At 40.3% G+C, this 26,066-nt stretch overlaps 1 protein-coding gene across 2 annotated transcripts in view; it reads right to left on the reverse strand.

Annotated features, from left to right (window-relative positions):
• Positions 1 to 26,066, reverse strand: part of NELL2 (neural EGFL like 2) — a 119,366-nt gene that overhangs the window by 45,018 nt on the left and 48,282 nt on the right. For both annotated transcript variants that reach the window (XM_088676462.1, XM_035128429.3), the window contains exons 10-13: positions 23,907 to 23,998; positions 21,979 to 22,081; positions 17,817 to 17,945; positions 12,984 to 13,109 (exon numbers count right to left, since the gene is read on the reverse strand). In XM_088676462.1, coding sequence (XP_088532588.1) covers positions 12,984 to 13,109; positions 17,817 to 17,945; positions 21,979 to 22,081; positions 23,907 to 23,998 — 450 coding nt within the window. The remainder of the gene's footprint in view (positions 1 to 12,983; positions 13,110 to 17,816; positions 17,946 to 21,978; positions 22,082 to 23,906; positions 23,999 to 26,066) is intronic.

Consider the following 26,066-nt stretch of genomic DNA (forward strand, 5'->3'; position numbering starts at 1 on the left):
AGAAATCATACGTTTTTCAGTGATTCTCAGCCTTGGCATAAAAAGGGTTAGTCATTCACAGTTTTTAAAATGGAATTTTCCTCAAAATATACAACACCATCGAAGCAACCACTCTAACAGCTAAATAATGCAACAGAGAGGGGAAAGAGAGAAGACACTCTTTTTTTTTTTAATGCTGCAGTGCTCTGGGAAGGGAGCCCATCCATTTTTTACTATACTGCTGTAATGGAATTCTCAGGAGGAAGATGCTTTCTTAAAGATTTCAGGTTGAGTAGACAGTCAGATGCAATAGCTTTATTGCCACAAAAATAGCCAACATTGTTTTCCAGACCGAAATTATTGGGTGCACGGTGCTTTTACTACTATATTATTACAATATATCATGTTCCTAACAGAGTCACACTTAAGGTATTGCTAATTCAGGGATAGATGGGGACAACGAGCAAAGGGCTGATTTAAATTTCTGCCACATATAGGGATATTTCGATGCTTACATGAAGAAATAATTAGTTTTATCACTGAGTGATCATATGGATTCCTGAAGGCATTGTCTAAATTTAAAGCAAAGATCACATTTAAATTTAAGCTGCTTAAAATGTAATGCTTGTTGACAGCCTATTTGGATCACATGATATAGAGCACATAATAAGCCTGCAGAGTTAATGAAGTGGTTGTGTTTCCATTAAATGTCTAATACAAACTGCACCCTGCAATTGCTTTACGGCATGCACTTTGAATGATGCACCTAATGTGCTTTCCACATCACTTCTGAGAAAGCTGTTCAGATGACCAATGACATTATTTCAAAACAAAGTGTATATATTGGTAAGATCTGATCCCAAAATTTACTGGACCAAGAGCTTATCATACAGATATCCAATCTTGCACCCTCTGAACATATATCACCAACAAATGGCAGGCCAAATGGGGAGGCCAGGAAGGCCAAATTTGCCCTGTGAGACAGAGGTTACTCACCACTGCTTTAGGTAAACCCTTTTCCTGCTTCAACCCTCCATATATTCAGTTGCCTCTAAAGCACACTTATTTCCTTTCTTTTTTCAGAACTACAGTGGTACCTCGAGTTACAGATGCTTCAGGTTATGCGTTTTCAGGTTATGGACCGTGGCAAACCCGGAAGTACCGGAAAGGGTTACTTCCGGGTTTCGCCAATCGCGCTTTGCACATGCGCACCAAATTGTGTCACGCGCGTGCACAGTTGCAGCGCTGCAGGTTACGAATGCTGCGGGTTGCGGGCATGCCTCCATCACGGATTACGTCCGCAACCCGAGGTTCCACTGTAATCAGGAACTCTCAGTAAAGAGGCTCTTTGCCATTGCCTCTCTAAGGAACACAATACCATTTCTCTATTTCAAAAGCATATTTTGGTGAATTCAAAAGGAACCCAGGGTCAATCAGTTGTGGAAACGGGAGTTTGCCTTGGGGTCAGATAACCAGCCACTATTTTTGACAGGTGAAAAGGTTACCTTTACAAGCTAACTCCCTGTTGCTCAGCGTCTATAAGCCTTGCCTGTGACTGTGAACTTAAGAACCACCCTACTGGATTAAAGCAAAGGTCCATTATAGTCCAACATCCTGTTCTCACAGTGGATAATGAGATGACAGTCGGAGGCTTGCAAGCTAGACCTGAGTGCAACAGAACTTTCACCACTTGGGAGTCCCAGTAATTGCTCTTCAGAGGCATACTGCCTCCAACTGTGGAGATACAACATAGTCAGCAGGGCCAGAAGGGACTCATAGTCCTATACACTGTAAATTGGCCTAACCTTCTTTTAAGGCATGGGTAAGCAAACTAAGGCCCCGGGGGCCAGATCCGGCCCAATCACCTTCTAAATCCAGCCCACGGACAGTCTGGGAATCAGTGTTTTTACATTAGTAGAATGTGTCCTTTTATTTAAAATGCATCTCTGGGTTATTTGTGGGGCATAGGAATTTGTTCACTTTTCTCCCCCAAAATATAGTCTGGTCCCCCACAAGGTCTGAGGGTCAGTGGACTGGCCCCCTGCTGAAAAAGTTTGCTGACCCCTGTTTTAAAGCCATCCAAGTTAGCAGCCGTTGTTGTTGTTGCTGCTGCTGCTGCTGCAATTGTTATTATTACAATTTATTGCCTGTCCTTACTCTAAGGTCCCATTCTATACAAGATCTCAAAGTAGCTGTCTTATTACAGAAAATTTTCAGAAACAGACTGGAAAGAGAAGTTGCTGAATTGCAACTCATTACCAAGCTTAAAACCATGGAGAGACCTGGTCTGAATAAAGACATTGGATTCTTATCTCATTATACACAATGCATCTCACCCCTTGCTTTTTCCTGCAAGACCAATTGCAGTCATTAACAGTGGTCAACAGGTTTACCACTCCTATCAGCCAATCACCCATTCCCACCACCCTCTGACTATACATAAGGGTCTGGTGACTTCTGTTTCAGTGTATCTGAAGAAGTGTGCATGCACACGAAAGCTCATACCAATGACAAACTTAGTTGGTCTCTATGGTGCTACTGGAAGAATTTTTTTTTTTTGCTTCGACTATGTCAGACCAACATGGCTACCTACCTGTATCTAAGGTCCCAGGACAGATTATAACAATTAAAACACAGAGTTAATATTAACAATGGCTTCAAACAAGTAAATTTTCAAAAACAAATAAGTGCACATAGTTTATAGTAACACCCACATGAAATGCTTTATTTTTATTTATTAAATTTGTATACAGCCCTATACCTGCAAGTCTCAGGGTGGTTACAACATAAAATCATAATATAAAAACACAAAATACATAATAAAACCAAAAACAACCCAATAACCCCCTCTCTCCCCAACACAGGGCATTGGATGTCAATCGGTCAAAGGCCTGGTTAAAGAGGAACATTTTTGCCTGGTGCCTAAAGGTGTACAGTATAATGAAGGCACCAAGCGAACCTCCCTGAGAATATTCCACAAACGGGGAGGTATTATTGCAATAAAGATGTTGAACCTAAAGTAATGCAACATTCTGGCATCTTTATAAAATGAATCTAATTTTATTCGAAAAGGAAGGCAGAAGTGTGAGAATATTCAATTTTCACATTTATCTAATTCCTTAGTTTCAGAATTATTGTCAGTCCAACAACTGTATCAATTACATCGTTAATAGAGGAACAAGCTGCAGTGGCAACCTTTGGCAAGTACTCCTTTGAAAGTCAATGAGTGTTATCATTCCTTTTCAGTTTTCCATAAATATATGTGCAGATCAATATTTTGCTTGAGAAGAACTGCTTTAAGGAACTCATACTCATCTGTAACCAAGGCCTAAATACACAAAATGATATATTTGCTCTTCTTCATTGATTATTTTTACATTCCATTTTTCTTCCAAGGGAGCAGACAGAATGCTGTGCATGGCTTAGGTGACGAATCAGGGGGGAAAAATCACACCTAGAACCAACCACTGGCCATTCAAGCAAGAAGCAAGAATAAAACCAGAATTAATTTGATTCTGCAAATATTTTGCCATGTACTTTCTGTTACCTTCATAGATGCTTCAAAAGAGCATAAATCAAAAACGTCAGCAGCATTAAGCGTGTTTTTCACTTTAGGTTTGCATTGCTTTGGAGAATTGGCGTTTTAAGAATTAAAGTTTTTTACAAATTGATTCAGTGTCCATTACATTGACTTTGACAAAGCAATATTGGCTTTGGTGGTCATTGAATTATACTTTTATAACAACACTTCAAAGAAATAAAACTGCTAGACATTTGCAATAATTTGCAGGTCTGGATTTGCATATATGTTCATTAAGAGCAAGCAAGCTATTTCCACAAATTATTTCTAAATCAGGTTTACTGATTTAGTGTGGGTTAGAAACCAAACTAATTTGCATTCATCACAGCTGAACTTTTGGGAATGTTAAAATGTGGTGATCATGTTGTTTATGCTGTTTCTCAGAGTTATAGTTCCCACTTTTATACAAAAGATCAACAGGTAATATCTTTACCCCATCAAGGGCAACAAAAAAAGATTTTTTTCATTTACAATGTAATTCAAGCTGTAATCATGAAACATTTAGAATGTTGTCTGGGATCCTAACTTTCCTGCTTGGAACAGAAAATGCTTCATGTTCAAAGGTGAAGATTTTCTATTTCCTTTTGCTGTCGCCCTGAAAATCTGCTCCTGGGGGTTGAGAGACTCTTGGGAATGGTGTGTAGGAAATGGATGGAGGGGAGAGTTGGTGAAAAGTCTCCCCTCACATATTTAAATAGAGGAGCAATGCAAGATCTGAGCCACTGCATTTAAATTTCTCAGAAACAGAAGACACTCTACCTCGCTATATTAAATATATTTTAAGAAAAGAAATTGCATCCATATAATGGCTCTTTTTATTTAAAAAAATTGCAAAGGTGTAGTTAGCAAAATCATAAAACTGTTTAACTCATTTCTTTAACTACAACTTTAGTTATTTTGTCTTATTTATTTGGCTTAATTATAAAAGCAATGTTTAATAATATGGGTGAAAAATACTGTTACCTGCCAAACCTCTCTGAAACTTGTAACATAAATAATGACCTTTTTGAGAAAACACTGCTCCCACATAACCTCTAGTCCTTACAATGGTGTTGAAGCAAAGGGGGAGTTTGATTAATAGTTTTAATAGGTGCTCAGATTCATGGGGAGAACTCAGACAATTGTTAAACCTCAGAATCAAATTTCCTATCTCCTCTTTGTGATAACTTTTAGTGACAAAAACAAAAACAAATAATCTCATTTTCAGGTATTGAAAATATGCATAAATGTGCAGCCCTGTATGTTTATATCTCTGTATATAACTTGTTCCTCCCTTGTCACTTTAGCATACTGGGCAAAATCCACAGCCTCCTCCCTTGGTCCAAACTACAGAGAGTGGGGACAGATCATTATGTTGTTCAACATATTATGAAGAAAGCCATTTGTCATATATTTCCCACCCTATTGACCTGAAAATTAATGTAATTAATGTTTTCTCATTTGTCAAATGATCGTATTATTTGTCTCCTTGCTGTTGTGTGGAAATTATGGCTTTTTTAAAAAAAATCATAAATTTATTAATCTAGATTTTCAAAAGAGAACCACAAAACAAATATAAAACAGATCAGAAACATCAGAAACTATAGCAGCTATCGTAGCAACAGTAAAAATACAAAAAGCAGTAGATATAAAATTAATTAAAATCCTGGAAGTTTTTTTAAGAATAAATGTCTAGAACGTGGTTCTCTGGGCAACCCAGTCAGGTGGCAGCACATAAATACAGTGGAACCTCGGTTTATGAACACCTCGGTTTACGAATTTTCGGTTTATGAACACCGCGGACCCATCTGGAACGGATTAATTCACTTTCCATTACTTTCAATGGGAAAGTTCGCTTCAGTTTATGAACGCTTCAGTTTATGAACAGATTTCCGGAACCAATTACACCCATGCTTCAGGTTAAGTACGCTTCAGGTTGAGTACTCTGCGGACCCGTCTGGAACAGATTAATCCACTTTCCATTACTTTCTATGGGAAAGTTCGCTTCAGTTTATGAATGCTTCAGTTTAAGTACTCCGCGGACCGTGTGGAACAGATTAATCCACTTTCCATTACTTTCTATGGGAAAGTTCGCTTCAGTTTATGAACGCTTCAGTTTATGAACAGACTTCCGGAACCAATTATGTTCATAAACCGAGGTACCACTGTAGTGGTAGTAGTAGTAAAGAAAACCTAAAGAGTGACAGGGATATTTAGAGAAGGACCTCTGGTGGAAATTATGGCTATTAATAGACTCCTCCTAGTGCTAAGTTTCTCTCAGATTGTTTGGTTATTTTGTATGAATGAATAATTTATTTATTATGGTCGGAAACCAGCTTATAAGTTATTTTGTATATTATAGTTCAACAAAGCTTATTCAGCATTGTACCATCCAGAAACAATAGCATCCAGTCCTGAATTCATGGCATAGGAATACAGAATAGAGGACAAAAAGGCAGAGAGGATGGGGATAAGGATGGTGTAAGCAAACAAATTCTCTGCTACTGTTTATTGGGGAAATAGCTGCTGATGAGTCATCAACGGGGTTGACCCCAAAGCCTGACCTACTATAGGTACTAAAGTACCGTAGCCAAGGAACATAAGCACCTAAAGCAAGGTTAAGAAAACCTGATCCTTAAGGGTGAAAAGGCTTTGTCTTGTTTATGTGATGTATGCAGCAGTACCTATTTTTGTATTCATTGTCTGAGAAAACTTTTATGAATAAAATATCAGGAAACCTTTCTATAATTCCTTCCGGAACTAAGAGCTTCTCAGTCGTCTTAATCTCTCGGTTTCACTAAGAAAAGTAACGAAAAGAACCCCTGCTTCATATGTAACAGTTACCAAAACAAGAGAGAAAAGGTTCAGTGTAGCTTTGAAGTATTCCACACAAGTGATGTAGCAATGTGTCATAATCGTCTGAAGAACGCCTATAACAGAGCTACCTAGAAATCACAGGCCCTTGAACTTTTAATGGTCTGATGTGTGCAGTAAAGGGTCAGAAACGAAAGCACTGTGCCCCAAAATACACTTTTTGGGCAGCCACAACATCATGGCCCTGGAAAAAGTGCTTTTTCGGGGTGAAATTGTGACGTACATTCACGGCGCCTAAAGTGGCCGCTGTGCTTTCACACGAAAAAAGAGGACATCCTGGTTTTGTTGGGACAGTCGAGGTATATGTGGACACTGGACACTGGGAAACGAGTGCTGAAATCCTCACTCCATCACATGACCTTGGACCAGTCATAATTTCTTGGCCTAATCCACTTCAGAGGTTTGTTGTGAGGATGAAATGGGGTTGGGGGGTGGGGAGTAAGGTATTCCCACACCAACTGCTTCACTGCTGCAACAAATCAAGCACACCATATAATTGTATTTTGTAAATTCCTCTGGCATTGGATTTCAGTCAAAAAGTCAGTCAGCTGTCAAAATATTGAAATTTGACATTTTGATAAAGCCCATCTTATTTTGACCGTCTAAAACACTTAGGGTGAACTGTCAGTTCATGTGTTGTTTTGTCAATAGCTATGATAATGAAGAGTCCAAAATCAACAGTATTATGTCTGGCCCAACAACTGAGAACACACATGGATTTTGCTTAAATTGTTCCTCTATCACTGCCCCAGTTAACATGGAAATTTGATGCTTTCCCATATTGCATTCCTTTGCATTTACTGTCGTATTTCTTATTCTAGCTTTAATAAATAGGAATTACAAAATGAAATTGCACAAAGCACAGTTAAATTTTATCAGTTTCTTCCTGTTTATAAACTTTAGTTGCCATTCCCAAAATATTCTGCAAGTTTCCATTAATTATTGTGTAGGCCTCACTAGCAACCTGTAGCAAGTCCTATTTGATACTTTGAAGACCTGATGAGCCATGGATATCAGCAATCAGTAGGACCTTAAATCCTACACTATCACAATGTTTTTAATATGTAGGTAGATATAAGTAATTAAATATGTATGTAACTTTGGCTAAATCAGATCCCAAATTAATTTTCCTGAAATTAATTCTTCTCAGTCCTGGTATTATCTTTTAATTAATATGACATTTCAACAAAATCACTGGCCAAAACAATAAGCAATATTTTTAATAAACATACACATTTATTAAGCGATTAAAAGCATGAAGAAAAATACATATCTAAGAGGAAAGTCGTTTTCCCAAGGAATCAATCCAATTAATTTGAGATCTACCTATCTATACAATGTCAGATGTTCTTAGCATTTATCTTCATTGACTAAGCTGTGTGAGATTTTCTAAAACCCTGAAGATCAAAGGGGGGAAGCATGTTGCAGCTGGTAGGTACACTGCTCAGTGGACTGAAACAGAGCAAATGACACAATTACCTGCTGTAATTACTGTTACTGACAATATATTTTCCCCTGGTAATCACTTTATGAGACTCTGCTTCTTATCTTGTCAGTGCAATCCTAACCTCAACGTGCTTGTAATATCGTTATGCGGATACTGATTTCCTGAAATCCCATTAATTAAAGACCAATACTGATGAAAGCAGTGTAAATTCACTGCTTTTTAAACAAACAAATTCCTATCATTTTAACATCAATTTGCTAGCTAATTAGCTATCATCTATTTCCATCTGACATGTCATTGGGGTTATGAACACAAACAATACAAAGACTTTACATGTGAATTAATGGTAAAGACCAAAAAAATTAGCTAAACAAATGTTTATGTATAAGAAGAAATCCTGTTTAAATATGATCTCTCCATTGAGGCCAAACCATTGTTTATTGTCTCATCATGCTTTCTTAGCTTAGCGCTATTGAATTCAGACAAAATTATATATATTTATACCAGATATTGGCCGTCAGATATTGTTGGACTATAACTCCCATCATTCCTGACTATTGGCCATGCTGACCAAGGCTGATGTGAGCTGGAATCTAACAAAATCTGGACTGTACGTATGTTCAAAGTACTTTATACTGAATCCACACATGCTCAAAAAATATTCAAAACAAATTTATCCTCAGAGAACCAGTGTGTTATGGGGGTTACAGTTTTTAACTAGGACTTGAGAGGCCAGGATTCAAATTCCCTCCTCAAGCATGAAGTTCTCTGGATGACTTTTGGCCAGTCACATACCTTCCAACATCCCTCTGATCAATTGAGACAATCATAATTTTTTGGTCCTGGGCTCTCATGGAGCCAGCTGGTTTGTGCCAGAGCATAAGACCAAAAACAAGTGTATTTTGGTCCAGTGCTCTGGTACAAACCAGCTGACTCGTGCCAAAGCACTGGACCAAAAAAAAAACAAAAAAACAAAAAACCCAGGACATTCCAAGATGTCCCACTCAAAGTGGGATGGTTGAGGGGTATACAGTTACTGATTTTCTCAGGCTTGCATATAGGGATGTAAGGATAAAAGGATGGGTATGCAAACCCTGTACTCCACTTTCAGCTCCCTGGAGGAAAGGCAGGATGTAAAGTATACAGGTAGTAAGTAAATAAATGGCCACTGGTTTTATCTGCCTACAGCTCCACTGGGTTCCTCTTGCCTTCACAGCAGCCCCAGAGCAATATCTATTCCAACTTTGTGCTATCCCTCATCTCAGTCCAGATGGACCTCCATTATACCTTCTTATTTTCTGATGACAGTGTCAGATTTTACGCTTTATGTGTTATGATACATTTCTACACAAAAGGGTACCGGTATCTGAGGGAATCTTTGGAGCATCCTACAGCTTAAGTAGATCACAGTGACTTATTTTTCTTGCATATATGTACCAAAGCCCATCTGTTGTGATAGCTAGGAAGTACAAACTTCAGCAGCTCCACTAGTGTGGATATGTAGTCCCAGTCTTGCCACTATCCTGCCTTACATGTAAACAGTAGGGACACCCCAATGGGCTGATGGTGATTGACAGGAATGTGTCACCATCATGATCATTGGATTATAATGCTTGAGATGACACACACACACACCATTTTTAAATGAACATGAAACCATAATGAAATTAGGGTTTGTAGCAGCAGAATGTGAAGTAGCATTTGAAGTGTGAGATAAGCACATTTGCCAGAAACTCAGAATAAATTACCAGGCAACTAGTGATGTTTGCTGGCATTTAAAATAGACATTAAGAGATGTCAGAGATAATGAGGCCATATTGTTTAAACGCTGCATTGTTTAACGTTAACTGTATGCGCAAACACACTCAATACGGGTTTGAAGAGCCACTTTGCAATTTTATTCTAAAGGACAAAAAATAAAAAAAATAAAAATCCCTCTTCTAACAAATGAAAGCAGGCTGTGTATCAGTTTCTTAACAAAAGAACTGAGGAACTTATCATACTTTTGTGATCTGTGCATCCAGCCCCACAACCAAGGGGCCCCCATGCAAAACAAACTGATTCTAAGAATGCGGGTGGCTGTTGAATGAAAGTACTCATTCAAAAACATGGCTGACACCAACCATAAGTTCTGCAGTTTGTGCTAAAGGCCCTCTCTCCACACAAACACACACACACACACAAATAAAAAATGTAAATTGTGAGAATTATTGCTCCCTTGTAGGTCAACAAAACCATTTTTAAAGAATCCATTCAACAGCTACTAATCTAAACAATGTATCAGTCCTGTATCTTAAAAGTGTATCATTGCAGTGGCCAAGATGTGTTATTCTTGCCCTTTTCATTCCTGTTCTCCACGATTTATGCACGTGCCCACATGGAAAATCTGCTTTTAAAAAAATTGCCTGCTTTGCTCAAAGCTCTACTTTCCCACTTATTATTATTATTAACCTCACTGGGGAACAGCTGGATTCTACAGCTCTCACCTTCCCTATTGTGTGCAGATTTATAGGGTGTTCCTTCATTTGGCAAGTACCAGACAGAAGCCCTTAGAGACCTAAACTTGCATTAAAGCTGGCTGTGGCAGTGAACAAGACAGCATCTGGGTTCCAGAACAGCTTGATTAATAGGTATGGGGGCAAAGAGAGCAGGTGTGTTAACAAGACAAAGAAAGAAACAGGTCCCGTTATAATTGGATGCTATAAACAGCTGCTCCCAGCTGCATTTGGGCTTGGGAAGAAAAAATGAAATTAGGAAACACTGGTTTTTTAAACTAATAAAAGGTTTGGGTTTCATACAAAAAATGGAAGTATGAAAAACCACCTTCTCTGTTTTCCATTAATAATGCTACTAGATATAACAAAGATTGTATGTTCAGGATTTCACAAGTATAGCATGTTGACTTTTGCAGCTTTTCTGGAAACCTTGTAGCATAGCAACAAGCTTGGGACCAAGCTACAAGGCCACCTTGCCACTGTTCCTGTTCTCAACTATGAAGAACTGTGCATCTGGTTCGTCATCATTCACTTTAATATGTTGATGAGGAAGAAGTATATTTATGTAACATTTTTGCAAATGCCACTTTGATGCATTCTACAAAACATAAGGTCAAAGGCATTCAGTACTCTCAAATGGAACCGCTCTTCCTTTTCAGTAATCGTTGTAAACACTGGTCGTGGTTGAATTTGTAAATGCTCTCAGTCGTCATTAAGCAAATTGCAGCATAATAGCTGCTTAAAAACTTCTATTATAATTTAATCTCTTCACAGCCATAACAGTTTTATTGTTGTGTTACTAAGATTTATAGTTTATATGAAAATAACTTGCAGTTCGTAACCAAATTTATATTTCAGTTTGAGTTAAGGAACTTCTAATGAGTTCCAACAAACTAACAATTCAAGTGTTGTATTATTTTCATTTCAAGTCACTTATTCAATTCAGCTTATAATTGCTTCTAGGCAGTTTAAAGGAAACAAGTATAGGGTTCAATTTATTGATGGTGCGTGAAACCAGTAAATGAGTTATATATTATTAGCTTTCCTCAGATCAAGCAACATATGATTGTGATATCACAGAAACATATATCTATGCAACTAAAAACAAGTATACAAATAATTTAATAATTGATCTCAGGATCTGTTCAACTGTAGTCTATATGGAACACCACTGTGCCCCTCAGGGCAGACCTACAAAGGACTCAGAATGGTGGTCCGAAATAATGACATCATCACGCATGCATGATATACAATCTGGTATAATCCAGATAAGGCTATAGTATGCACATATATTAGGGCTGTGCACTAGATTTGTTGCATCCCATACTAAACCAGGGAGGGTGGGATCCAAGCTTCACCAGGGTTAGGTGGAAACAGCCCTGGATCACCCCACATCAGGTTGCCTGGAGAAACCTGGGCCTGTCAGAGGGAGGGCCATCAGCGAGAAAAAGGAGAAGAAGACAGATTCTGTGTGTTATCTCACTGGGAAAGCAGGACTGAATCATCTGCTCACCAGTTGGTGAGTGGAGGACTCAATCATGCTGGTTGCAGGAATCTGCATTGCCCAGCATGTTTCCACAGAGAATGTGCTGGGAAGGAGGCGCACAGCAGAATCGACCCCTCCTACTTCCAGTGTGGTCAGGGGAAGAGGAATGAGATGCAGTATTTCCTTCTGTCTCCCCCCTCCCAATTAGAAACCTAATTAAACATTCACCCTGCCACCAAGTTGATTTGGGGCTAGATTCACAGTAGCTGCCACTTAGGAAACTTTTTAAATGTACCGTACTAACTTTCTTGCTTCCTTTACAGTGCAGTCCTAACCCCCACTAGATAAACTGGAACTGACCCCCCACTAAGCTGCACTCTGTAGATGACTCTACTGCACCCAACAAGGCAGGAAACTGCCACCAGCCTACCTAGGCCCCCTTGCACCCTTCACAAGGAGCTGCATTGGCACCCTCTGCCCCTTGCTCCCTTGTAAGAGGAACCTACGTATATCACCCAGCCACCCAGAGCAGAGGAGGAAGAGCTTGAGAAGCACACAAACAGCCAGATGGGCTCATAGCCTGTTTATAAATCTATAAATCCTTATAAATCTGTCTGTACATATAAGGAGGGCTTCCCCATGAATGTTGGGAGCCTGAGGGCCCTGCCCTGCCTCTCTCCACCTGGCTCGGGGCGGGGCCTGACAAGCTCCATAGGAATAAAATGATGATGATGATAGCCACTCCACGTCAGAGTTAAGAGGCACAATTTTTGCACTCCCCCGGGCAGGGGCCAACCTAGCCAACCCCTAGGTACACCCCTGGCTACCGGATGTTTTCCTCAAAACAAGGTGTTTTGGGGGCAAGGCAAGCACTGCTGACTTTAAATCTGTTGGTCTAAAGGCATTTGGGCTTTTCAGCTGTGCCAGCCTGGGGGTCTTGCAGCAAAAAAAGAAGAGGAAAGAGTTCCCACCTTCTGGTGTGGCCAGGCCAAACAGCAGGATTTGTGATGTGGTAGCCATGACACCGCTCCATTCCTCCGCTTCCCATTCAGGAATTAAAAGTGCCGTTATCCATAAGCAAAGCAACGTTTTCAAAACATTGGAAATGTGGAGACTTTTCACTGACTAACTGCTGTCTCTTACCTGTACATGAGTAATCGTCAATCCTGATGTAACCTGTTTTGCAGATGCACATGAATGATCCTGGTGTGTTTACACACATGGTATTTTCCCGACAGTAATGCCTTCCTTCTGCACACTCATCAGCATCTGTGGACATAGCAACGAGGCCATTTGAGCAAGCACTGCTGGGGTTTCCTTATGTTTACACAGACTAGAAAGCAGCTTGCACAAAGGAGCATTTTGCCTCTGCCTTTTACATTAGGCCCTACTCATAGGATCAGGTTGCCACAACCCAAATCACCAATTGTGATGCATTGATTCATAGATGCAACCAGCTTTACCTTTCGCAAAATCTTTTAAAAGTTGTTTTATAATTATGAATATAAGGGAGGAAAACATATCTAAATGCCTTCAGCTACTACTAACAGTAATAACAACGGCATTTAATACAACTATTTTTATATTTATTGCTGTTTTAGTGTCATTTACATATAGGTATCTATGCATGCACATTAGATTGGTAGACTTTAAAAAGTTTAATTGGCAGATTAATCAAGCAAAGCATCAGTTGATTAATCTGGAGGAAACAGAAATAAAAATTAAGCACATATTTTACATGTTGAAACTATTGTATAATTTCAATTAGAAGACAAAAACTAAAGCATCAACAATGGTCTTCTAACACTACTTCATACTTCATAATGAAGAGTATTCATTAAGACAAGATCCATTAAACCTCATGTGTAAATAGTGGTTGTCGTCTCCCCCCCCCCCCCAATACATTCTCACTGTGGACTTTTGTTGTGTTCTACACTTACAAGGATCTCCTGTCTCAGGCTCTTATGCCAGGAGTTGGAACTTTATTCTGCCTAAGTGGCATATTCCATGATGGGCAATCTTCTAGGGGTCACATGGTCTCCCAGGACCAGAAGAGGTATGAAGAGGGTGGAACAGAGGCAGATGCATCAAGAGAATCTCAGATTGCCTTGGGAGAACCCGGAGGAAGAGGAGGAGGCTTAGGCAACTGTGGGACCTTCAGTCCTCACAACTGCCTCATTGGGGCAAGACCTATCAGGAAGAGTTGCTGTGCTCACTAGGCGTGACCTCTTGAGCTGTTTGCTTCTTTGAATAAAGAGTTGTGACCCCATGTGAGTTATTACTGATCTGCTCCTGTCACCTGCCCAAGACATCTACACACACACACACCCCTCCAAACTCCATCTCAGCAAGCAAGATACATTATCACACTCACAGTTCAAGGACACATACTGGCTAGATAAAACCATTCAAAGAAGGTGTGTAGCAGGACCAGCAAAAGTACAAAGCAGCAGAAGAAAACCTACTTTCTGAGTGATTTCATCCATTCACATGATATCAAGCATCCTTTCTGTTCTAGTGGCTGCAACGCACAGGGCACTCATGGTTATTGTTCTCTGGGGCAGTCTCTGATCACTTGAAGATACCTCAATAAAAACGTAAACTGATACATATCTTGCTACTACTTTCCTCATATCTTCAGCAGCTGACCTTTCCAAAATGCCAAGCTTTGAAGAAATACATGCTCAGTGAGACAGCCATGGTTATTTTGAACTGTGTCTATGTCCCAGGAGGTTGCTCACCTCTCAACTAGGTGTAGCATAGGAACACAGGGCTGGGATTTTGGAAATTGTAGCAAATTGTGCACCAGCTTCGAGACTGTGCAGGCATCTATTAGAACCCCTGGCATCACCAACCATATCATGATGCAGGAATCTTTAAATCAATCAGGAATCACAAACTAATATTGAGTGTGAGCTCCTTAGAACTGCTTTTTGTGAAGTAGTACAATTCCCCACCCAGCCTTTAAAATAAAATAAAATCCAGCCATCTATTTATTTCAGCTAGTAAATAAAACTTGACCTAATTTTGGAAGATACGGGTAGAAATTTACCACCGATTGAATGTCCTCATTAAATTTTAAAGGATAACTCTGCACAGCAGTCAACTGAAAATGATGTTTATTCTCTCAGAAATATGTACTCAGAATCACCATAAACCTTTAAAAAGACATCAGTAAAACAATCACATTGCCTCCCATTATAAAGGGCAAATTTGTCAAGGCATACTGTACTAAAGGCATGTCCAAAAGGTAGATCACTGGTAGATCATAGGCTCCCCCCAAAGAAGCTGAACAACTGTGGCTCCCCTAAAAAAAGCTAAGCATTTTACCTCCTCCCTGAAAAAACTCAACAACTTTGACCTGAACCCCCAAAAAGAGGATAGATCACTGCCAGTTTTTAACTCTGCGAGTAGATCGCACTCTCTTGGGAGTTGGCCACCCCTGCTGTACTACATAGAACAAATGGGGTTTCAAACAGCATAGATTGCCTTCCAGGGGTGACACCTCGACCCCGTAGAGTTGGCGCACATGATGTCTACTGAAATTAATGGCTCAATTCCCATGCATTTCAGTGGATTTTCTATTTTATTTTTAATTAAGACACAACATTGTGAATATCTAAAAACAAGCTACTGTAGCAACAACTCTGAAAATGTTTTCCCCCTTTGCACAAATTAACAATTGGTTGATGGCAGTGTACGTAATGGGATTTAGATTCACCTTCTTATGACCCGTAGTATGAGAAAGCAAGAGATTGTGCGAGATTACAAGTAGCTGTTAAAAAATGGAAGGAGCAAATTTATTCGCAGCACCTAATTATCCAAGGAGGCAGGTGAATACAGATGTTGCCTTAGAAGATATGACAGCTAACAACAAGAAAAACAGAAGTGGGCATTTAATAACAAGGAGCTCTCAACAAGGTAGTCAGAAGTAGGGATGCAGTAGAAATTTGGTTCAGTTTATATTTAAATGAACAGAAACATAGCTATCCTCTGACATTCATAGTTCTCCAAATTTTGAAATGAAAAACCCCCAAAATGGTTAATTAGTTAAAATAACATACAATAATGCACAATATTAGGAGAAATTGCTTGCAAAAAATGTGTATAATATGGAATACATATAATATGTAAGATTGCATATTGAAATGTGTGTATTACCAGAAATGTACATTAAAATACTGAACAGAAAGCAATGTGAAAATATACACTAAAAATATAAGAAACTGGGGGAAACCAAAATTGCCCAATTTGTCCATTCTATTCAGAAACTAGAGCTAATGAAAGTTAAGGCAGTAAATATAGCTTATTATACTAACTTAATTCTAAGAGCTCAATCATTGCCAATTAACAGCCCTGTGGATTTCAAATCATCCAGATTTACTGGGAGAAATTCCCACTTAAATAAATAATACATGCTCCTATGCAAATATCCTTAGGATCATGTGTTGATTTTGGGAGATTTCATGGTGCAATCCTTTTAAAAATGCCAACAAGCATTTCAAAGTCATAAATAAATTCAACTCTACAGGTGATACAAGTCTTGCCAGTGTTTTCGTTGGCATGTTTGATTTACCTCTCATCTCTCAAACACTGCATCTTTAGAAAATGCTTCATTAGTGGAAATATAGGTTTACCATTTGCCTTCATGGCTGGCATCAAGCACATTCCTTCTATTATTATTAACAATCTCAACAGCCACAAACAATTATAACTGCATAATATAGACCCAACACACAGCATAATATAGACCCAACTTCAGCTTTATAGTGCAGAAAGCATTTTGACAGTGACTACAACTGCAGCCTCTGGGTATGGGGAACACTTTGGCAATCCAGATGTTGCAGAACAGCAGCTTCCATCAGTGCCAACAAGCATGGCCAATGACCATGGATTAAGGGTGCTCAGCAACATCTTGGGGGGGCAAAGGTTTTCTACAACTGCCATAAAAAAAACCTAACCTATTCCAGGATTGCAACAATAAAAGCCAATAATTATTTTATTTGTCCTGAAAAGTAAAACCAATTATTTTGTTCATGCTTAGCTACATTTTAATACAGATCTTTTCAAATGCAATTATTTTCCAGCTTCACCTGTAATTGCTTACAGACTTGTAATTAACGGAGAAGGAAATATTTAGTTACATGCTGTTCCACTTCAGCATGCCCTGGCAGGAGGAAATGGTGGTGGGAAAGAAAGATAATGGATATCTCTCATAAATACCTTGGCATTTTTTCTATTTCAGAGTATTCAGGTGGCCAAACACAGCAATAATGTTTCTCCATATGGTAGCCAAGTATACGAGAGGTGGTTCGTACAAGCACCTACACATCCTCCATATTAAATACTTGCTGACTCACAGCTGAACTCATTCCATCAAAAGGCATCAGGCAATAACCGGAATGCCTTAGAATGTGTGTCATCTGGCCTTGATCACAAACTGGCCTGGAACTTTGAAGAAACTGTAAAAGCAAAAATCAACAATCTCCCCGCCCCGCCCCCCCCCATGGGAACAATGCTACATCTTTTAGATGGGGTGTTTGTTATTAAAATGATGCTTACCACAAGATATTTAAATCTATCTCCTGTTGCTTACTTTATACAACCCTTAAGGTTACATAAACATACCTGGGGATTAATTAAGAGGTGTTACAACTCAGGAGTTATATTAAAATGGCATGCTATTGGAATTTTAGCTTATCTGAGTGAGTTCTGAATGGGGAAAAAGTACATACTATAGTAATATATTAATTTCCAAATCAAGAATTCGGTTGTATTAACATATTACTTTGACACAGATCAGATTTTTTTAGGAAAGGGAGAACCTTAATTGGAGAGTTAATTACTTCAGCTGATTCATGCTTTAAATTAAATCCCCTGAATTTAATGAGCCCATCACTTTGACAAGTTGTGAATTAATACATACTTTTTGCAGTAATTATTATACCTGAATCAGATTTATTTACAAAGAATTACCTTCGCAGTATGCATTGTCCTCTCGGAGGGCTCGGAATCCATCCCGGCAGCCACAGACAGCCCTGTCTTCAAGGTTCCTACAGAAAGAATTCTCCAAGCACTTGTGTCCTTCAGAGCAAAAGTCATGGCCTAAAAGTAAGTAAAAATGATGCTTAGAAACTCTAAACAACTGAACTAGGCTATTCAGTTCCTTCTGAAGTCAGCAGCACAATTCCAACTAAGTTTAACCTTCTGGGATCGAAGCTTATGTAATTCATGTCTTTCTTGGGCCACATGGCCATTTCTGTATTTTAAAAAAACTTGTCAAATATATATTCAGTAGTGGATGCCAGCCAGGGCAGGGCAGTGTTACTCACTTGGCTTCCTAATGGCATTCACTGCTGCAGGGTACTGAGAGCAGGAGAGAGGCAGCAGGGAGTTTGGTGTGGTGCAGATGCAGCAGCTGAACCATTCCACACCATACCAAACTCCCCACTGCCTCCAGCTCCTCCCACTTTCCCTCTTGGTACCTGGCAGCAACACATGGCACTGAGAAGCCAAGTGAGCAACAATGCCCCACCAGCTGCTACCATATGAATTTTGCTTTTGATGCTTGGAGCCTAGCACCTCATCAGAAGGACCGGTGAGTAGTTTCGTCCTCAACAACCACTATAGTTTACAACCTCTATCATTTTCAAGTACTTAGTAGCAGTGTTTGCCAATATGGTGCCCTCCAGGTTTTCTGGACCACAACTCCCATTAGCCCCAGCTAACACAGCACTGAGACCTGCAGGTATAGGGCAAATTTAATAAATAATAATAATGGTCCAAAACTACACAGGTTGGCAAAGGCTAACTTGATTATGATTATTAAAACACTTGAACTGGTGGTTGCCACTCTGTGAGAACTAAACCCAAGGCTTCTAAAGACCAAGAGGAAAATTTATGTTCAACTGACCCAGATCAGTGCTATCATCATTATAATACAAAAGGTAAAAAAGGTAAAGGACCCCTGGTCCAGTCAAAGGCAGCTATGGGGTTGCAGTGCTCATCTCGCTTTCAGGCCAAGGGAGCCAGTGTTTGTCCACAGACAACTTTCCAGGTCATGTGGCCAGCATGACTAAGCCACTTCTGGTGCAACGGAACACCATGACAGAAACCAGAGCACACAGAAACACTGTTTACCTTCCTGTCGCAGCAATATCTATTTATCAACTTGCACTGGCATGCTTTCGAACTGTTAGGTTGGCAGGAGCTGGGACAGAGCAATGGGAGTTCACTCTGTCATGTGGATTCAAACCATTGACCTTCTGATCGGCAAGCCCAAGCGGCTCAGTGGTTTAGACTATAGCACCACTCGTGTCCGGTATATAATCTAGTTAAATACCAACTACCTGTCTTTAATTAACAGTTACCACCTCTTGACAATGGCCAATGCTAAAGAAAAATGTAATAGTTTATTTTAGTGTTTTGAAGTGCAAGGCACCAGTTTTAAGCCTTATCCAGCCATAAATCTCTGAGGGCATTCATGGGCAAGTCACTATGGGCAAATGCAGAAAACATCTAGTTTTTTTGGGGGGGGGACTTATGGGCAGTATGCATGTGATGTCACCTGTAACATCCTTCTAAGTGGTGGATTCTCTCTCATCCCACCTCTTACATTCCTGGATTTCTCATTGTGTTCAAATGTTCAGTAAAATGGTCCTCAAAACTTGGCAGGAGATGTGACAGCCATGGCCAGTGCAAGTGATTCACAAGCAGAAATTGTCAGCTGCCATTGTGGGACAATAACGCTGCTTACCAGAAATGATGTGGGAGCTGTATGTTGTCTGCCCAGCCACCTCTGTGCTCCTCAGCAGGGGTAGCCAGCTAACTAGAAGTTAATTCTGAAGCAAGAATGTCTACTAAGAGCTATTCTTTGTTTCCAATCTGTATGTCAGCCTCAGCATTTATGGGTTTTCTATTTGCTTATGAATAGCAGTATTTGCTCCTATGACAGCCTTTGTCCTGTTCTGCCTTCCCTCACAAAGGACCCCTAGTTAAGGACAAAGTATTAGCCTTAGGCTAGACTTTTCCCGGCTTCTATCAGTTTGTGTCAGAACCTGAGCATCACAGGAGATGGCGGTCACATTTTCATTATTGATCAATATGCTCCTTGTGGCTATGCGGCAGTATAAGAGAGCAAGTACAGGAGATTAATTATATAGTAATTTAGGCTTTCAGAGATAAGATCTGTAGGCAGCTCCTGACAGGCAAATTCAAGCTGCCCCACACACAGACAGACATGGGAATGTACTGATAATAAGCATAAAACCTGCCAATTACACTTCTCAAGCCTGTGTGGTCTCCATGAATAATCAAGAAATATTGTAATGAACATATCCCTCAGAGCCATTTAAATAATTTAAATCCATCCGTGAAAATGTCCTTTTGAGTTTATTTCAATAGATAGGATAGCCAGGATCTTATCCAGTTTCTATCATATTCTTTCCTTTAATTTTTATGTCCCTTCTGATTTCACTAATTACATACTTGGTGCCTGGATGACCCAGGAACCGAATGTGGCTTTCTTTCTCGGAACACAGGTATATGGTGAAACCCAGGAGACTGGGAACTTGTTTCATATTTGCAATGGTTTATCTATTAGAAAAACCAGGAGAGAGAGAGAGATGCAACTTTTCACAGCTTTGAAGGAACCAATATCGCCCTGGATGAGAACAGCAGACAAGAAAACCCCAGAGAATACCTTTATCTTTTACCCTGAATTGCAAATCAGGGCACACGCCATCTGTTCAAAGTGCTGTGTGATAAATGTGAGACTATAATCCTCCGTATTTCTTTAACTCTCTGTAGTGAACAACATTAAAGTGGGAATTTGGTGTTCTATCAGCAAACCAAACCATGTTAACTGATAAAGAAACTACAGCTATTATGAAGTACACACAATCAGCTACGATCACAGCCCAGCAGGAACAGCATGGAAGCGATCCATATGTTCCCTACTATTTAGGTGACTGCAACAGTCCTCCTTCTAGCAGCTGGAACATGGAAGGATGCCATTTTCAGCAATTCCACCTCCCTCCTGCAGCCCCCCATCCTCTCTAAATCTGCCCCAGTGGATTGGGGGACTTTCCCACACACACAGGGGGTTGGAGAGTGCTGCAGGAGTGTGGGGGGAAATGCCACAAATTGCTTTCTTCCCCATTCTGCTGACAGATTCCCTTCCATCCTCAGACAGTTACCGGCTGATACTTTTCAAAGGGGTTTTTCAAAAGGGTACCTATGTTAGTATATTGAGGCAGCAACAAAGCAGACCAGGTATCACGGCACCTTGAAGATTCATAGATCTGTTGTGGCATAAACATTTGCTCATTTTACCAGATGCATGAGAAGTGTTTCATTTTTCAGCATTCCCGCTGTCCCCATGCTCGAAGCAGTTGTGGTGGCAAGTAGCTGCTGCAGCTGTTCAAGAACTGTAGAGGCCTAAGAAGTAACTTCCGTGTGCAGAGGAATGCAACGCTGACACTGGGTGTGGGTGGGAGGGCTATTTAAGCCCACCTCATTCTTCTGGCATCCTCTTCTGTCTGTCGGCTACCTACTCTCCCACCCTATAGACAGTGCAGGCATTGGCTAGTTGTTTTCAGGGTGCTGAGGTTGAATTTTTTGCTTGTGAGCAGATTGGCCTTGCTGGGCAGCTTGTTTTGCCTGTTCTGTACTGATGTGGGAGCCTGATACTTAGAGGAGGGATAGTATTTGTTAATTGACCACGTTATAAGGTTGGTGCAGGTAGTTATGACGCAGTTTAGGTTTAGCAAGCAACTTCAGGCATCTTTAAGGGTACGTGGCGTAGCCCTAAGACTTGCCTTCAGGGCTGTGGGACTCAGTGGCATGGTTAAGAAGCGCCTTTGGTACCAACAAGTAACATCTGCCTGGAGTTGCTGGGGCCCCAAAGATGGGGTGGATCTTACTCACTTGAGAGGGTGATGCTTGAGAAAGTAGAGGAACCATTCACAGGTTGGCTCACCCACATTCTATTAGGTACATCCCGCACCTTGGTTTCCACATGGAGATCAGTTTTGGGTTAAATGAATGAATAATATTTGCTCCAGTTCACTCAATCTTTGTATCTCAGCTGTTCATTTCCCCGTGTGGTTGCAAGAGTAAATTCTTTCATTTGCCTTACCTTTACAAACTTTACAGCAGCTGTTAGGTAAGGAGATTTGCTGAGATTCAGGACAGTTCAAGGCGGGACAATCTGACTTCACGATACGTTGCATTTTGTAGTCCTATGGGGGGGGAGATGATTATGTACTTAAAAAACACACCAGAATATGCAGATTTAAAGCATGCAATAAAAATGCAGCTGGAAAGTGTAAGATACTCATCAGCCAGGTTTTTCCGTCATCATCCAACCTCATAACAAAATCCATAGGCACAAAACCATAGAGAAGCAATGAATCAAAATGTTTAATTAAAATACTAAGAATAGTTTCCCTTCTACCCCAAATTGCTGTGATTTTCCTGAAATGTTTTCAAAAAATTTTTTAAAGGACAGATGCTTTCATTGATATAGATTACTAGCAGGTTGCTACAGATAGAAGAAACTCAAATGTCATTCTTCTTTCAGAGTTCCTTTCTCACAACAATCCAGAAGCTTAAATTAGCTGATCTCAGTTTTATCAATATTCTTTTTCTCTCTCTCTACAAAAGTCAATAGCCATATGTCAGGAAAGTATTGTTTGGAGGAAGAAACTTTGTATAAAATTCAGCTTTAAAGTAAAAGCAAAAACACTAACAAAATCCCCTATTACTCAACCTTTCAATAATTATAATGAAACAATTTTACAAAGTTAGTGAAATATTGTACACAGTGTGGCTAGGGTGGTGCAGAGCTTATTAGTAAGTTATAATTATAAAGAAGTGAATTTAATATATAAGGATCAGGTCCCAAATGTGAGAACTTCCTGGTTATTCTGTTCATTTCTACCAATGATGAAGGAAATGACAGAGTGGAAGGTGCAGGCTTGAAACTTGCTCTCAATCTTCTCCTCAGATAACTGAAATCAAAACAAAACAGGACCGTATCCAACATCCTCTGTCTGCTAGCGCATGGGCCAGGGTTTGGCAACCTAAGGCCCATGGACCACAAGCGGCCCATCGAGGTCGTTTAACCGACCCATGGACCCCCGATAGCCACTCGGTGGGCTCCCGTGCACGACGCTAAACTGGTGCGGAGAAGAGCGGAGACCGCCTTCCGCGATTCTGGTCGGCTTCCCATTGGCTGCAGGAAGCTCCTGCAGCCAATAGGAAGCTGCGCATACCTCCTCCGTGCCAGAAGGCACGCTGGAAATAGTGTTTGTGCATGCATGTGCATGCATGTGCACGTGACACTCTGGCCCACTGCGGCGTATGCGGGACCGTGAACTGGCCCAAGCCAGAAAAACTTTGCTGACCCCTGGTATGGGCTATCCCTGCTGTGTCAGATGAGTTTTAATAATAATGTTCAACAAAGGAATCCTATGCAACAGCTGCACTGGCAAAAACTGTTTGTGCAACTGTTGCACAATATATTGTGCAGCGATGTTACCAGAAACCTGCTTAAGCATTCTCTTGCTCAATAACACCCCACTTTTCCAAAATATTTGTCTTGCAAAACAAGCATACAGTGGTGCCTTGCTTAACAAATGCCCTGCTTAACGAAATTTCCGCTTAACGCAAGGATTTTTCGAGCGGAGGTTGCCTCGCTAGACAAATTCGTTTTATGAAAAATTCGTCTAGCGAATCGCGGTTTCCCATAGCAATGAATTGAAATTCAATTAATGTGTTCCTATGGGCAAAAAAAATGTCCCTCCAAAAAATCAATGCATTCCTATGGGATTCGCTAGACGAGTTTTTTGTTATAAGAAAAGACCCGTGGAACGAATTAAATTCGTCTAGCGAGGCACCACTGTACTACTAAGGGACTTAAACTTACATAGAACCCCATATAAATATATATTTATATATTAACACAGCAAACCTAAAAAGCCACTGCGACCATATTTTTTTGTCAGGTTTAACTATGGGTAAGGACACATTACAAGGAAGAGAATAAGCCAACTGTGATCTTACCTTGCATTCAAACAGAATGCAATCCCCTGAGTTTGAACGTACGGTTTCTCTTTCACCTTCAAAGTATGTTTTGCCTTCAAACACACATATCGCTGCAGAATTGAAAATAGTACAAAACTTTGGTTTAATTTAGGTACACAAGTTTTACATTAAATACCCCGAGCATATTTCACATTTAAGACACTGGCAGAGCATGCGAGACCATGTAAGCTTAGACATAATGTAATGGCCACATAGAAACATAGGCACTGTAAATTAGATAGAAAAGTGTCTGGTTGTGGGATAACTGGGTTCAAGGTCAGAGCATGAATGGGATGCTTTATAGGTGGACTTCCTATCTGTCTTCATGTAGCTCCTCCATGAGAAGACCAGAGGGTGGCAACACAAGAACGGGCCTTGTCTGTGGTGGCTCCCTGTTTGGGGAATGCTCTCCCCAGGGAGGCTCACCTGGCACCTTCTTTACATATCTTTAGGCACCAGGTGAAAACGGTTTCCTTCAACCAGGCGCTCAGCTGATTTTAGGGCTTTCTAAAATGTGTTTGCAGGGAAGGGGCTATTGGCCTGTTTCTTGTTTTTGTTTTATTGTGTATTATGTGTTCTCATTTTGTATTTTTCAGTTGTGAACTGCCCTGCAATCTTCAGATGAAGGACAGTATACAAATTTAATACATACTAATAATAAAGCCAAATCCCAAGACCTTTGAGAATTTCAGTCTTTTCTTGTAAAGAAATGAAATAGTGGCAATGCTGTCGTTGAAGTTTTAAGCATTTGGGGTTTTTGTTAAAATAAAAAATATTATAAATTCAAGGTAAGTAACAGAGAAGACCACCAGCATAGATGGAAAGGAGCAAGCAAGTATAGTCTTCTAGTATTTTCTACTACAGTCATACCTCGGTTTAAGTATGCTTCGGTTTGAGTACTTTCAGTTTAAGTACTCCGCAGACCCGTCTGGAATGGATTAATCCACTTTCCATTACTTTCAATGAGAAAGCTCGCTTCAGGTTAAGTACGCTTCAGGTTAAGTACGGACTTCCAGAACCAATTACACTCATACTTTGGGTTAAGTACGCTTCAGGTTGAGCACTCCACGGACTTGTCTGGAATGGATTAATCCACTTTCCATTACTTTCAGTGGGAAAATCACTTCAGGTTAAGTACAGACTTCCGGAACCAATTGTGTACTTAAACCAAGGTACCACTGTACATGTATGCCAACATAATATGTGATGCAGCTGTCTGTGGTTGCATCTTTCTTTTGGGGAACTGTCTATGTGCTCAGAGGCATCCATATGCTTAGAAGGTCTGTTCAGATAAGTTGTGTATGGAGAAATCTAGTTCTCTCCTGTTCAGTGTGCCATTACTGGAACCATCTATGCCAAGTGATCAATTACACCAAGTTCCATTTCCAATTCACTTTGCTTTCCACCAAAGCAAGATATGGAGTGCTCTATTCAGCATTCCCCACTTGAAGTACCCAGGTGGCTCTGTGGGTTAAACCACTGAGCCTAGGGCTTGCTGATCAGAAGGTCGGCGGTTCGAATCCCTGTGACGGGGTGAGCTCCCGTTGCTCGGTCCCAGCTCCTGCCAACCTAGCAGTTCGAAAGCACATCAAAGTGCAAGTAGATAAATAGGAACCGCTACAGCGAGAAGGTAAACGGCGTTTCAGTGTGCTGCTATACGCCGGCTCCCTTGGCCAATAATGCGATATGAGCACGCAACCCCAGAGTCGGTCACGACTGGACCTAATGGTCAGGGGTCCCTTTACCTTTACCTTTTTATTCAGCATTCCCCACTTGAAGTAGCTATATCCTTTTAAAGAGAACACACACACACACACACACACACACACACACATTTTGCCTCTTAACTGCAAATTTCACAAGCCTGTATGTATCAGTTTCCCATGCCAACAGAATTTTGATGTGTATTTTGACCCTAGAAATGAGGGTGAAAGGCAGGTCATCTTGAACTGAAGTATGTAAGCGCAATGTCCAGTGAAGATTTCATTTATGCCTGTCGGCATCCCTCCTAGGAATGAGAATGTGTTTATTCTGTCACTGATAACTCCCTATTGGGCTGTTTTATCTTCATTCATCTTAACTTCTGTTCCAGAAATATCACAGAAATAACAACAGTGGGCTTTTCTTAAATGTATCCAC

This window comes from Zootoca vivipara, chromosome 9, assembly GCF_965207765.1.
Source record: "Zootoca vivipara chromosome 9, rZooViv2.hap1.1, whole genome shotgun sequence".
NCBI classification, from domain to species: domain Eukaryota; kingdom Metazoa; phylum Chordata; class Lepidosauria; order Squamata; family Lacertidae; genus Zootoca; species Zootoca vivipara.